Genomic DNA, 14,758 nt, shown 5'->3' with positions numbered 1-14,758 from the left:
ACACTAGAACATAGGCAGGCAGACAGACAGACACTGGAACATAGGCAGGCAGACAGACAGACACTGGAACATAGGCAGACAGACAGACACTGAGCATTTCACTGAGAGTTCATGACTTCCCTCTTTCTCTCCAGGCTCTCTTCACCCCACCAGCATGCGTATCAATGGAGAGGGACGTCTGGTGGTCACCTTCAGGACAGAGGCTCGTTTCCGGGGACACTTTATCCTGTCGCACCCAGGTACTACCAGAATGTTTACAATTTCTAGTATACTCTGTTAATGTCAACATGTGGCACTCCCATGGCAGATTCCTCTTCCAGTCATTTAGGAGGGATTGGCTGACCAACGTTCTCTCTCTCTCACACCCCTTCTCTACCCCTCCCTCCCCTCCCCTCCCTCTCCCCCCTCCCTCCCCTACCTCTCCTCCCTCTCCTCCCTCCCTCTCTCACACCCCTTCTCTACCCCTCCCTCCCCTCCCCTCCCTCTCCCCCTCCCTCCCCTACCTCTCCTCCCTCTCCTCCCTCCCTCTCTCACACCCCTTCTCTACCCCTCCCTCCCCCTCCCTCCCTCCCTACCTCTCCTACCTACCTACCTCCCTCTCCACCCCTCCCTCCCTCTCCCCCCCTCCCTCTCCTCCCCCCCCCCTCCCTCCCTCCCCCTCCCTCTACTCCCCCCCTCCCTACCTCTCCTCCCTCCCCCTCCCTCTCCTCCCACCTCCCTCCCTCTCCTCCCTCCCTACCTCTCCTCCCTCCCCCTCCCTCTCCCTCCCCCTCCCTCCCTCTCCTCCCTCCCTACCTCCCTCCCTCCCCCTCCCTCTACTCCCCCCCTCCCTCCCCTCCCTCCCTCCCTACCTCTCCTACCTACCTACCTCCCTCTCCACCCCTCCCTCCCTCTCCTCCCCTCCCTATCCTCCCCCTCCTTCCACCGCCCTACCTCTCCTCCCTCCCCCTCCCTCTCCTCCCCCTCCCTCCCTCTCCTCCCTCCCTCCCTCCCTCCCTCCCCCCCTTCCTCTCTCCTCCCCCTCCCTCCCTCTCCCCCTCAGGTGTATCAGGGTCCTCAGTAGTAACATCAGATGCCCACTCCGGCCTGCTGTTCTCTCTATTTCTGGTCCGGTCTGAGACCACCCTCACACACACCGTGCAAGCCTGGAGCTTTGTGTCTCAGCTGGCTGTGAGTCCACACACACACACACACACACACACACACACACACACACACACACACACAAACTCCACCATATCCTACTTTTCTATGCGTCTCCTCCAACATTCTCCCTTCAAATCAAATTGTATTTGTCACATGCGCCGAATACAACAGGTGGACAACGTGCTTCTACTCCTGCATTGCTTGCTGTTTGGGGTTTTAGGCTGGGTGTCTGTACAGCACTTTGATATATCAGCTGATGTACGAAGGGCTTTATAAATAAATTTGATTTGATTAGATGTGTAGACCTTACCGTGAAATGCTTTTACTTACAAGTCCGTGTGTGTGTGTGTGTGTGTGTGTGTGTGTGTGTGTGTGTGTGTGTGTGTGTGTGTGTGTGTGTGTGTGTGTGTGTGTGTGTGTGTGTGTGTGTGTGTGTGTGTGTGTGTGTGTGTGTATATATATCTACCTGTGTCAGGTACGTGACTACTCTGGCTCCTACACGGTGGCTCTGCTCCCCTGTCTGATCCCTGAGGGGGGGAACACTGACCCCCCGGTCTGCCACCCTAGACCCCCCCTCTCATTCAGCCTGGATGTACGCTTCCAACAGGTGAGGTCAAGTTCAAGTTTTTAAAACTTTATTGTCCATGAAGGTTAAAGTGGAAATCTTAAAGTGGTCAAGAGCATACACTACATGACCAAAAGTAGGCGAACATCTCATCCCAAAATCATGGGCATTAATATGGAGTTGGTCCCCCCCTTTGCTGCTATAACAGCCTCCACTCTTCTGGGAAGGCTTTCCACTAGATGTAGGAACATTGCTGCTATAACAGCCTCCACTCTTCTGGGAAGGCTTTCCACTAGATGCTGGAACATTGCTGCTATAACAGCCTCCACTCTTCTGGGAAGGCTTTCCACTAGATGTTGGAACATTGCTGTTATAACAGCCTCCACTCTTCTGGGAAGGCTTTCCTCTAGATGTTGGAACATTGCTGCTATAACAGCCTCCACTCTTCTGGGAAGGCTTTCCTCTAGATGTTGGAACATTGCTGCTATAACAGCCTCCACTCTTCTGGGAAGGCTTTCCACTAGATGTAGGAACATTGCTGTTATAACAGCCTCCACTCTTCTGGGAAGGCTATCCACTAGATATAGGAACATTGCTGCTATAACAGCCTCCACTCTTCTGGGAAGGCTTTCCACTAGATGTAGGAACATTGCTGCTATAACAGCCTCCACTCTTCTGGGAAGGCTTTCCACTAGATGTTGGAACATTGCTGCTATAACAGCCTCCACCCTTCTGGGAAGGCTTTCCACTAGATGTAGGAACATTGCTGTTATAACAGCCTCCACTCTTCTGGGAAGGCTTTCCACTAGATGTTGGAACAATGCTGCTATAACAGCCTCTACTCTTCTGGGAAGGCTTTCCACTAGATGTTGGAACAATGCTGCTATAACAGCCTCTACTCTTCTGGGAAGGCTTTCCACTAGATGTTGGAACATTGCTGCTATACCAGCCTCCACTCTTCTGGGAAGGCTATCCACTAGATGTAGGAACATTGCTGCTATACCAGCCTCCACTCTTCTGGGAAGGCTTTCCACTAGATGTAGGAACATTGCTGCTATAACAGCCTCCACTCTTCTTGGAAGGCTTTCCACTAGATGTTGGAACATTGCTGCTATAACAGCCTCCACTCTTCTGGGAAGGCGTTCCACTAGATGCTGGAACATTGCTGCTATAACAGCCTCCACTCTTCTGGGAAGGCATTCCACTAGATGCTGGAACATTGCTGCTATAACTGCCTCCACTCTTCTGGGAAGGCTTTCCACTAGATGTTGGAACATTGCTGCTATAACAGCCTCCACTCTTCTGGGAAGGCTTTCCACTAGATGTTGGAACATTACTGCTATAACAGCCTCCACTCTTCTGGGAAGGCGTTACACTAGATGCTGGAACATTGCTGCTATAACAGCCTCCACTCTTCTGGGAAGGCTTTCCACTAGATGCTGGAACATTGCTGCTATAACAGCCTCCACTCTTCTGGGAAGGCATTCCACTAGATGCTGGAACATTGCTGCTATAACAGCCTCCACTCTTCTGGGAAGGCGTTCCACTAGATGCTGGAACATTGCTGCTATAACAGCCTCCACTCTTCTGGGAAGGCTTTCCACTAGATGTTGGAACATTGCTGCTATAACAGCCTCCACTCTTCTGGGAAGGCTTTCCACTAGATGTTGGAACATTACTGCTATAACAGCCTCCACTCTTCTGGGAAGGCGTTCCACTAGATGCTGGAACATTGCTGCTATAACAGCCTCCACTCTTCTGGGAAGGCTTTCCACTAGATGCTGGAACATTGCTGCTAAAACAGCCTCCACTCTTCTGGGAACGCTTTCCACTAGATGTTGGAACATTGCTGCTATAACAGCCTCCATTCTTCTGGGAAGGCTTTCCGCTAGATGTTGGAACATTGCTGCTATAACAGCCTCCACTCTTCTGGGAAGGCTTTCCTCTAGATGTTGGAACATTACTGCTATAACAGCCTCCACTCTTCTGGGAAGGCTTTCCACTAGATGTTGGACCATTGCTGCTATAACAGCCTCCACTCTTCTGGGAAGGCTTTCCACTAGATGTTGGAACATTGCTGCTATAACAGCCTCCACTCTTCTGGGAAGGCTTTCCACTAGATGTTGGAACATTACTGCTATAACAGCCTCCACTCTTCTGGGAAGGCGTTCCACTAGATGCTGGAACATTGCTGCTGTAACAGCCTCCACTCTTCTGGGAAGGCTTTCCACTAGATGCTGGAACATTGCTGCTAAAACAGCCTCCACTCTTCTGGGAACGCTTTCCACTAGATGTTGGAACATTGCTGCTATAACAGCCTCCATTCTTCTGGGAAGGCTTTCCACTAGATGTTGGAACATTGCTGCTATAACAGCCTCCACTCTTCTGGGAAGGCTTTCCTCTAGATGTTGGAACATTACTGCTATAACAGCCTCCACTCTTCTGGGAAGGCTTTCCACTAGATGTTGGACCATTGCTGCTATAACAGCCTCCACTCTTCTGGGAAGGCTTTCCACTAGATGTTGGAACATTGCTGCTATAACAGCATCCTCTCTTCTGGGAAGGCTTTCCACATTGCTGTGGGGACTTGCTCCATTCAGCCACAAGAGCATTAGTGAGGTCGGGCACTGATGTTGGGCGATTAGGCTCGTAGTCGGTGTTCCAATTCATCCCAAAGATGTTCGCTGGGGTTGAGGTCAGGGCTCTGTGCAGGCCTGTCAAGTTCTTCCACACCGATCTCGACAAACCATTTCTGCATGTTCCTCGCTTTGTGCACGGGGGCATTGTCATGCTGAAACAGGAAAGGGCCTTCCCCAAACTGTTGCCACAAAGTTTGGAAGTCCAGAATCATCTAGAATTTCATTTTATGCTGTAGATTTCCCATCACTGGAACTAAGGGGCCCGAACCATGAAAAAACATCCCCAGACCATTATTTCTCCTCCATCAAACTTTACAGTTAGCACTATGCATTCAGGCAGGTAGCGTTCTCCTGGAATCCGCCAAACCCAGATACGTACGACGGACTTCCAGATGGGGAAGCGTGAATCATCCCTCCAGAGATGTTTCCACTGTTCTAAAGTCCAACGGTGGTGAGCTTTACACCACTCCAGCCCCCACATGGTATTCTAGCCCCCACATGGTATTCCAGCCCCCACATGGTATTCTAGCCCCCACATGGTATTCCAGCCCCCACATGGTATTCCAGCCCCCACATGGTATTCTAGCCCCCACATGGTATTCCAGCCCCCACATGGTATTCCAGCCCCCACATGGTATTCTAGCCCCCACATGGTATTCCAGCCCCCACATGGTATTCTAGCCCCCACATGGTATTCTAGCCCCCACATGGTATTCCAGCCCCCACATGGTATTCCAGCCCCCACATGGTATTCTAGCCCCCACATGGTATTCCAGCCCCCACATGGTATTCCAGCCCCCACATGGTATTCTAGCCCCCACATGGTATTCCAGCCCCCACATGGTATTCCAGCCCCCACATGGTATTCCAGCCCCCACATGGTATTCCAGCCCCCACATGGTATTCCAGCACCACTCCAGCCCCCACATGGTATTCCAGCACCACTCCAGCCCCCACATGGTATTCCAGCCCCCACATGGTATTCCAGCCCCCACATGGTATTCCAGACCCCACATGGTATTCCAGCACCACTCCAGCCCCCACATGGTATTCCAGCCCCCGCATGGTATTCATTTAAGTCATTTAAGTCATTTAGCAGACGCTCTTATCCAGAGCGACTTACAAATTGGTGAATTCACCTTCTGACATCCAGTGGAACAGCCACTTTACAATAGTGCATCTAAATCATTAAGGGGGGGTGGTGAGAAGGATTACTTATCCTATCCTAGGTATTCCTTGAAGAGGTGGGGTTTCAGGTGTCTCCGGAAGGTGGTGATTGACTCCGCTGTCCTGGCGTCGTGAGGGAGTTTGTTCCACCATTGGGGGGCCAGAGCAGCGAACAGTTTTGACTGGGCTGAGCGGGAACTGTACTTCCTCAATGGTAGGGAGGCGAGCAGGCCAGAGGTGGATGAACGCAGTGCCCTTGCTTGGGTGTAGGGCCTGATCAGAGCCTGGAGGTACTGCGGTGCCGTTCCCCTCACAGCTCCGTAGGCAAGCACCATGGTCTTGTAGCGGATGCGAGCTTCAACTGGAAGCCAGTGGAGAGAGCGGAGGAGCGAGGTGACGTGAGAGAACTTGGGAAGGTTGAACACCAGACGGGCTGCGGCGTTCTGGATGAGTTGTAGGGGTTTAATGGCACAGGCAGGGAGCCCAGCCAACAGCGAGTTGCAGTAATCCAGACGGGAGATGACAAGTGCCTGGATTAGGACCTGCGCCGCTTCCTGTGTGAGGCAGGGTCGTACTCTGCGGATGTTGTAGAGCATGAACCTACAGGAACGGGCCACCACCATGATGTTGGTTGAGAACGACAGGGTGTTGTCCAGGATCACGCCAAGGTTCTTAGCGCTCTGGGAGGAGGACACAATGGAGTTGTCAACCGTGATGGCGAGATCATGGAACGGGCAGTCCTTCCCCGGGAGGAAGAGCAGCTCCGTCTTGCCGAGGTTCAGCTTGAGGTGGTGATCCGTCATCCACACTGATATGTCTGCCAGACATGCAGAGATGCGATTCGCCACCTGGTCATCAGAAGGGGAAAGGAGAAGATTAATTGTGTGTCGTCTGCATAGCAATGATAGGAGAGACCATGTGAGGTTATGACAGAGCCAAGTGACTTGGTGTATAGCGAGAATAGGAGAGGGCCTAGAACAGAGCCCTGGGGGACACCAGTGGTGAGAGCGCGTGGCGAGGAGACAGATTCTCGCCTCGCCACCTGGTAGGAGCGACCTGTCAGGTAGGACGCAATCCAAGCGTGGGCCGCGCCGGAGATGCCCAACTCGGAGAGGGTGGAGAGGAGGATCTGATGGTTCACAGTATCGAAGGCAGCCGATAGGTCTAGAAGGATGAGAGCAGAGGAGAGAGAGTTAGCTTTAGCAGTGCGGAGCGCCTCCGTGATGCAGAGAAGAGCAGTCTCAGTTGAATGACTAGTCTTGAAACCTGACTGATTTGGATCAAGAAGGTCATTCTGAGAGAGATAGCGGGAGAGCTGGCCAAGGACGGCACGTTCAAGAGTTTTGGAGAGAAAAGAAAGAAGGGATACTGGTCTGTAGTTGTTGACATCGGAGGGATCGAGTGTAGGTTTTTTCAGAAGGGGTGCAACTCTCGCTCTCTTGAAGACGGAAGGGACGTAGCCAGCGGTCAGGGATGAGTTGATGAGCGAGGTGAGGTAAGGGAGAAGGTCCCCGGAAATGGTCTGGAGGAGAGAGGAGGGGATAGGGTCGAGCGGGCAGGTTGTTGGGTGGCCGGCCGTCACAAGAAGCGAGATTTCATCTGGAGAGAGAGGGGAGAAAGAGGTCAGAGCACAGGGTAGGGCAGTGTGAGCAGAACCAGCGGTGTCGTTTGACTTAGCAAACGAGGATCGGATGTCGTCGACCTTCTTTTCAAAATGGTTGACGAAGTCATCTGCAGAGAGGGAGGAGGGGGGGAGGGGGAGGAGGATTCAGGAGGGAGGAGAAGGTGGCAAAGAGCTTCCTAGGGTTAGAGGCAGATGCTTGGAATTTAGAGTGGTAGAAAGTGGCTTTAGCAGCAGAGACAGAGGAGGAAAATGTAGAGAGGAGGGAGTGAAAGGATGCCAGGTCCGCAGGGAGGCGAGTTTTCCTCCATTTCCGCTCGGCTGCCCGGAGCTCTGTTCTGTGAGCTCGCAATGAGTCATCGAGCCACGGAGCGGGAGGGGAGGACCGAGCCGGCCTGGAGGATAGGGGACATAGAGAGTCAAAGGATGCAGAAAGGGAAGAGAGGAGGGTTGAGGAGGCAGAGTCAGGAGAAAGGTTGGAGAAGGTATGAGCAGAGGGAAGAGATGATAGGATGGAAGAGGAAAGAGTAGCGGGGGAGAGAGAGCGAAGGTTGGGACGGCGCGATACCATCCGAGTAGGGGCAGTGTGGGAAGTGTTGGATGAGAGCGAGAGGGAAAAGGATACAAGGTAGTGGTCGGAGACTTGGAGGGGAGTTGCAGTGAGGTTAGTGGAAGAACAGCATCTAGTAAAGATGAGGTCGAGCGTATTGCCTGCCTTGTGAGTAGGGGGGAAGGTGAGAGGGTGAGGTCAAAAGAGGAGAGGAGTGGAAAGAAGGAGGCAGAGAGGAATGAGTCAAAGGTAGACGTGGGGAGGTTAAAGTCGCCCAGGACTGTGAGAGGTGAGCCGTCCTCAGGAAAGGAGCTTATCAAGGCATCAAGCTCATTGATGAACTCTCCGAGGGAACCTGGAGGGCGATAAATGATAAGAATGTTAAGCTTGAAAGGGCTGGTAACTGTGACAGCATGGAATTCAAAGGAGGCGATAGATAGATGGGTAAGGGGAGAGAGAGAGAATGACCACTTGGGAGAGATGAGGATCCCGGTGCCACCACCCCGCTGACCAGAAGCTCTCGGGGTGTGCGAGAACACGTGGGCGGACGAAGAGAGAGCAGTAGGAGTAGCAGTGTTATCTGTGGTTATCCATGTTTCCGTCAGTGCCAGGAAGTCGAGGGACTGGAGGGAGGCATAGGCTGAGATGAACTCTGCCTTGTTGGCCGCAGATCGGCAGTTCCAGAGGCTACCGGAGACCAGGAACTCCACGTGGGTCGTGCGCGCTGGGACCACCAGATTAGGGTGGCCGCGGCCACGCGGTGTGGAGCGTTTGTATGGTCTGTGCAGAGAGGAGAGAACAGGGATAGATAGACACATAGTTAACAGGGTACAGAAGAGGCTACGCTAATGCAAAGGAGATTGGAATGACAAGTGGACTACACGTCTCGAATGTTCAGAAAGTTAAGCTTACGTAGCAAGAATCTTATTGACTAAAATGATTGAAATGATACAGTACTGCTGGAGTAGGCTAGCTGGTAGTGGCTGCGATGTTGACACTACACTAATCAAGTCGTTCCGTCGAGTGTAATAGTTTCTACAGTGCTGCTATTCGGGGGCTAGCTGGCTAGCTAGCAAGGTTGATTGCGTTCCGTTACTTTAAAAGAACGACAATAGCTGGCTGGCTAACCTAGAAAATCGCTCTAGGCTACACAATTGTCTTAGATACAAAGACGGCTATGTAGCTAGCTAGCTACGATCAAACAAAACAAACCGTTGTACTGTAATAGTTACTACAGTGCTGCTATTCGGGGGCTAGCTGGCTAGCTACGTTAGAAGAACGACAATAGCTGGCCAGCTAACCTAGAAAATCGCTCTAGGCTACACAATTGTCTTAGATACAAAGACGGCTATGTAGCCAGCTAGCTACGATCAAACAAAACAAACCGTTGTACTGTAATAGTTACTACAGTGCTGCTATTCGGGGCTAGCTGGCTAGCTACGTTAGAAGAACGACAATAGCTGGCCAGCTAACCTAGAAAATCGCTCTAGACTACACAATTGTCTTAGATACAAAGACGGCTATGTAGCTGGCTAGCTACGATCAAACAAATCAAACCGTTGTACTGTAATGAAGTGAAATGAAAATGTGATATTACCTGTGGAGCGACGCGGAATGTTGACCGGGTAGTTGGAGTTCAATTCGGTAGAGGTTGGCTAGCTGTTGGCTAGCTAGCTAGCAGCATTTCCTACGTTAAGGACGACAAATAGCTGGCTAGCTAACCTCGGTAAATTAAGATAATCACTCTAAGTCTACACACTCTAAACTGCACAATTATCTTGGATACGAAGACAACTATGTAGCTAGCTGACACTACGCTAATCGAGTCGTTCAGTTGAGTGTAATAGTTTCTACAGTGCTAGTGGACAGTGGATGTTAGCTAGCTGCTTAGCTAGCTGCTGGGCAGATACGTTAGGACGACGAAATACGATAATTATGCAATTGTCGTTGATACAAAGACGGCTATGTAGCTGGCTAAGAAGAAATTGCTAAGATTAGACAAATCAAACCGTTGTACTATAACGAAATGTAATGAAAAGTTATACTACCTGCGGACCGAAGTGTAGATGCGACCGCTCGCTCCAACCGGAACCGGAAAATTCCAGCACCACCCATTCCAGCACCACTCCAGCCCCCACATGGTATTCCAGCCCCCACATGGTATTCCAGCACCACTCCAGCCCCCGCATGGTATTCCAGCACCATTCCAGCCCCCACATGGTATTCCAGCACCACTCCAGCCCCCGCATTGTATTCCATCACCACTCCAGCCCCCACATGGTATTCCAGCACCACTCCAGCCCCCGCATTGTATTCCATCACCACTCCAGCCCCCGCATTGTATTCCAGCACCACTCCAGCCCCCGCATTGTATTCCATCACCACTCCAGCCCCCGCATGGTATTCCAGCACCACTCCAGCCCCCACATGGTATTCCATCACCACTCCAGCCCCCGCATGGTATTCCAGCACCACTCCAGCCCCCACATTGTATTCCATCACCACTCCAGCCCCCACATTGTATTCCATCACCACTCCAGCCCCCGCATGGTATTCCAGCACCACTCCAGCCCCCGCATTGTATTCCATCACCACTCCAGCCCCCGCATGGTATTCCAGCCCCCACATGGTATTCCAGCACCACTCCAGCAGACGTTTGGCTTTGCGCATGGCTTGTGTGCGGCTCTTCATCCACGGAAACCCATTTCATGAAGCTTCCGACAAAACAGTTATTGTGCTGACATTGTTTCCCGAGGCAGTTTGGAACTCGGTTATGATTTTTAAGCTCTACGCGCTTCAGCACTCGACGGTCCCGTTCCGTGAGCTTGTGTGGCCTACCACTTCACTGCTGAGCCGTTGTTGCTCCTAGACGTTTCCACTTCACAATAACAGCACTTACAGTTGACCAGGGCAGCTCTAGCAGGGCAGACATTTACATTTACATTACATTTAAGTCATTTAGCAGACACTCTTATCCAGAGCGACTTACAAATTGGTGAATTCACCTTCTGACATCCAGTGGAACAGCCACTTTACAATAGTGCATCTAAATCATTAAGGGGGGGGGGTGGTGAGAAGGATTACTTATCCTATCCTAGGTATTCCTTGAAGAGGTGGGGTTTCAGGTGTCTCCGGAAGGTGGTGATTGACTCCGCTGTCCTGGCGTCGTGAGGGAGTTTGTTCCACCATTGGGGGCCAGAGCAGCGAACAGTTTTGACTGGGCTGAGCGGGAACTGTACTTCCTCAATGGTAGGGAGGCGAGCAGGCCAGAGGTGGATGAACGCAGTGCCCTTGCTTGGGTGTAGGGCCTGATCAGAGCCTGGAGGTACTGCGGTGCCGTTCCCCTCACAGCTCCGTAGGCAAGCACCATGGTCTTGTAGCGGATGCGAGCTTCAACTGGAAGCCAGTGGAGAGAGCGGAGGAGCGGGGTGACGTGAGAGAACTTGGGAAGGTTGAACACCAGACGGGCTGCGGCGTTCTGGATGAGTTGTAGGGGTTTAATGGCACAGGCAGGGAGCCCAGCCAACAGCGAGTTGCAGTAATCCAGACGGGAGATGACAAGTGCCTGGATTAGGACCTGCGCCGCTTCCTGTGTGAGGCAGGGTCGTACTCTGCGGATGTTGTAGAGCATGAACCTACAGGAACGGGCCACCGCCATGATGTTGGTTGAGAACGACAGGGTGTTGTCCAGGATCACGCCAAGGTTCTTAGCGCTCTGGGAGGAGGACACAATGGAGTTGTCAACCGTGATGGCGAGATCATGGAACGGGCAGTCCTTCCCCGGGAGGAAGAGCAGCTCCGTCTTGCCGAGGTTCAGCTTGAGGTGGTGATCCGTCATCCACACTGATATGTCTGCCAGACATGCAGAGATGCGATTCGCCACCTGGTCATCAGAAGGGGGAAAGGAGAAGATTAATTGTGTGTCGTCTGCATAGCAATGATAGGAGAGACCATGTGAGGTTATGACAGAGCCAAGTGACTTGGTGTATAGCGAGAATAGGAGAGGGCCTAGAACAGAGCCCTGGGGGACACCAGTGGTGAGAGCGCGTGGCGAGGAGACAGATTCTCGCCACGCCACCTGGTATGAGCGACCTGTCAGGTAGGACGCAATCCAAGCGTGGGCCGCGCCGGAGATGCCCAACTCGGAGAGGGTGGAGAGGAGGATCTGATGGTTCACAGTATCGAAGGCAGCCGATAGGTCTAGAAGGATGAGAGCAGAGGAGAGAGAGTTAGCTTTAGCAGTGCGGAGCGCCTCCGTGATACAGAGAAGAGCAGTCTCAGTTGAATGACTAGTCTTGAAACCTGACTGATTTGGATCAAGAAGGTCATTCTGAGAGAGATAGCGGGAGAGCTGGCCAAGGACGGCACGTTCAAGAGTTTTGGAGAGAAAAGAAAGAAGGGATACTGGTCTGTAGTTGTTGACATCGGAGGGATCGAGTGTAGGTTTTTTCAGAAGGGGTGCAACTCTCGCTCTCTTGAAGACGGAAGGGACGTAGCCAGCGGTCAGGGATGAGTTGATGAGCGAGGTGAGGTAAGGGAGAAGATCCCCGGAAATGGTCTGGAGAAGAGAGGAGGGGATAGGGTCAAGCGGGCAGGTTGTTGGGCGGCCGGCCGTCACAAGAAGCGAGATTTCATCTGGAGAGAGGGGAGAAAGAGGTCAGAGCACAGGGTAGGGCAGTGTGAGCAGAACCAGCGGTGTCGTTTGACTTAGCAAACGAGGATCGGATGTCGTCGACCTTCTTTTCAAAATGGTTGACGAAGTCATCTGCAGAGAGGGAGGAGGGGGGGGGGAGGGGGAGGAGGATTCAGGAGGGAGGAGAAGGTGGCAAAGAGCTTCCTAGGGTTAGAGGCAGATGCTTGGAATTTAGAGTGGTAGAAAGTGGCTTTAGCAGCAGAGACAGAGGAGGAAAATGTAGAGAGGAGGGAGTGAAAGGATGCCAGGTCCGCAGGGAGGCGAGTTTTCCTCCATTTCCGCTCGGCTGCCCGGAGCTCTGTTCTGTGAGCTCGCAATGAGTCATCGAGCCACGGAGCGGGAGGGGAGGACCGAGCCGGCCTGGAGGATAGGGGACATAGAGAGTCAAAGGATGCAGAAAGGGAAGAGAGCATTTGAAAGGAAAGGTGTTATTCTATGACGGTGCCACGTTGAAAGTCATAGGAGCTCTTCAGTAAGGGCCATTCTACTGCCAATGTTTGTCTATGGAGATTGCATGGCTGTGTGCTCGATTTTATACACCTGACAGCAACGGGTGTGGCTGAAATAGCCAAATCCACTAATTTGAAGGGGTGTCCACGTACATTTGTATATATAGTGTATATTCAGCAGGACATTCATGTGCTTACTATGATCGTCTCTACCTTTCTCTCTCTCTCTCTCTCTCTCTCTCTCTCTCTCTCTCTCTACCTTTCTCTCTCTCTCTCTCTCTCTCTCTCTCTCTCTCTCTCTACCTTTCTCGCTCTCTTTCTCTCTCTCTCTCTCTCTCTCTCTCTCTCTCTCTACCTTTCTCTCTCTTTCTCGCTCTCTTTCTCTCTCTCGCTCCACACCCCTCCTGGTCAGTGGTCCAGTCCCATTGGAATCTGTATGTACGTTTCAAAATAAAAGTCTTTTGTTTCAGAATAAAAGTCCTCTTTCTCTCTCTCTCTCTCTCTCTCTTCCAGGTTAGTGATCCAGTCCCAGTAGAGTTCAGTCTGAACACAGTCCTGGTGTTGTTGTCTAAGAGAGAACTGTGGCTGTCTGATGGGTCCATGGGATTCGGACAGGATGACGACGTAGCTTTTAGTAAAGGTACGCACAACACTGACGCCTAGAACACACACACACTGTTTCAATTATTTTTCCCCCCTTCACTCTGTCCCTCAGGTGACCACATGTCCAGGATTGTGTCGGACAGTCCCGCATTTTGGCCCTATGTCCCACGTCCCGCAACTAAACAATTACGGTCCCGAATCTTGTCAAGAAATTCAAACACCACTGATTTAGAATAAAAGGTTGATATGTCCCCTTAATTAAGGCAGACATTCCAACCTGTCTCTTGCAGTCATGTTGCGCATATGAAAAGATACAGTACCTTCAGAAGGTATTCACACTCCTTGACTGGTACAGAGCCTTCAGAAGGTATTCACACTCCTTGACTGGTATAGAGCCTTCAGAAGGTATTCACACCCCTTGACTGGTACAGAGCCTTCAGAAGGTATTCACACCCCTTGACTGGTACAGAGCCTTCAGGAGGTATTCACACCCCTTGACTGGTACAGAGCCTTCAGAAGGTATTCACACCCCTTGACTGGTACAGAGCCTTCAGAAGGTATTCACACCCCTTGACTGGTACAGAGCCTTCAGAAGGTATTCACACCCCTTGACTGGTACAGAGCCTTCAGGAATTCACACCCCTTGACTGGTACAGAGCCTTCAGAAGGTATTCACACCCCTTGACTGGTACAGAGCCTTCAGAAGGTATTCACAGCCCTTGACTGATACAGAGCCTTCAGGTATTCACACCCCTTGACTGATACAGAGCCTTCAAGTATTCACACCCCTTGACTGATACAGAGCCTTCAAGTATTCACACCCCTTGACTGATACAGAGCCTTCAAGTATTCACACCCCTTGACTGATACAGAGCTTTCAGAAGGTATTCACACCCCTCGACTGGTACAGAGCCTTCAGAATGTATTCACACCCCTTGACTGATTCAGAGCCTTCAGAAGGTATTCACACCCCTTGACTGATACAGAGCCTTCAGAAGGTATTCACACCCCTTGACTGGTTCAGAGCCTTCAGAAGGTATTCACACCTCTTGACTGATACAGAGCCTTCAGAAGGTATTCACACCCCTCGACTTATTCCACATGTTGTTGTTACAGCCTGAATTCAACATAGATTTTTTTTAATTCCCCCATCTACACACAATACCCCATAACGTACTGAAAATGAAATACAGAAATATCTCATTTACATAATTATTCACACCCCTTTGCTATGACTCTCCACATGGAGCTCAGGTTCATCCAATCGCCTTTGCTCATCCTTGACACACACCTGTCTATATAAGGTCCCACGGTCGACAGTGCAG

General features: G+C 51.5%; 1 protein-coding gene across 1 annotated transcript in view; it reads left to right on the top strand.

Annotated features, from left to right (window-relative positions):
- LOC135515538 (FRAS1-related extracellular matrix protein 2-like) overlaps nucleotides 1-14,758 on the top strand; it is a 118,943-nt gene that overhangs the window by 98,129 nt on the left and 6,056 nt on the right. Inside the window, exons 29-32 of the mRNA XM_064939153.1 lie at nucleotides 135-239; nucleotides 1,043-1,170; nucleotides 1,622-1,753; nucleotides 13,344-13,470. Coding sequence (XP_064795225.1) covers nucleotides 135-239; nucleotides 1,043-1,170; nucleotides 1,622-1,753; nucleotides 13,344-13,470 — 492 coding nt within the window. The remainder of the gene's footprint in view (nucleotides 1-134; nucleotides 240-1,042; nucleotides 1,171-1,621; nucleotides 1,754-13,343; nucleotides 13,471-14,758) is intronic.

The sequence above is a fragment of the Oncorhynchus masou genome, chromosome 27, assembly GCF_036934945.1.
Source record: "Oncorhynchus masou masou isolate Uvic2021 chromosome 27, UVic_Omas_1.1, whole genome shotgun sequence".
NCBI lineage: Eukaryota > Metazoa > Chordata > Actinopteri > Salmoniformes > Salmonidae > Oncorhynchus > Oncorhynchus masou.
The sequence above is the reverse complement of the archived record's forward strand: the minus strand, read 5'-3'. Positions and strand labels throughout refer to the sequence as shown.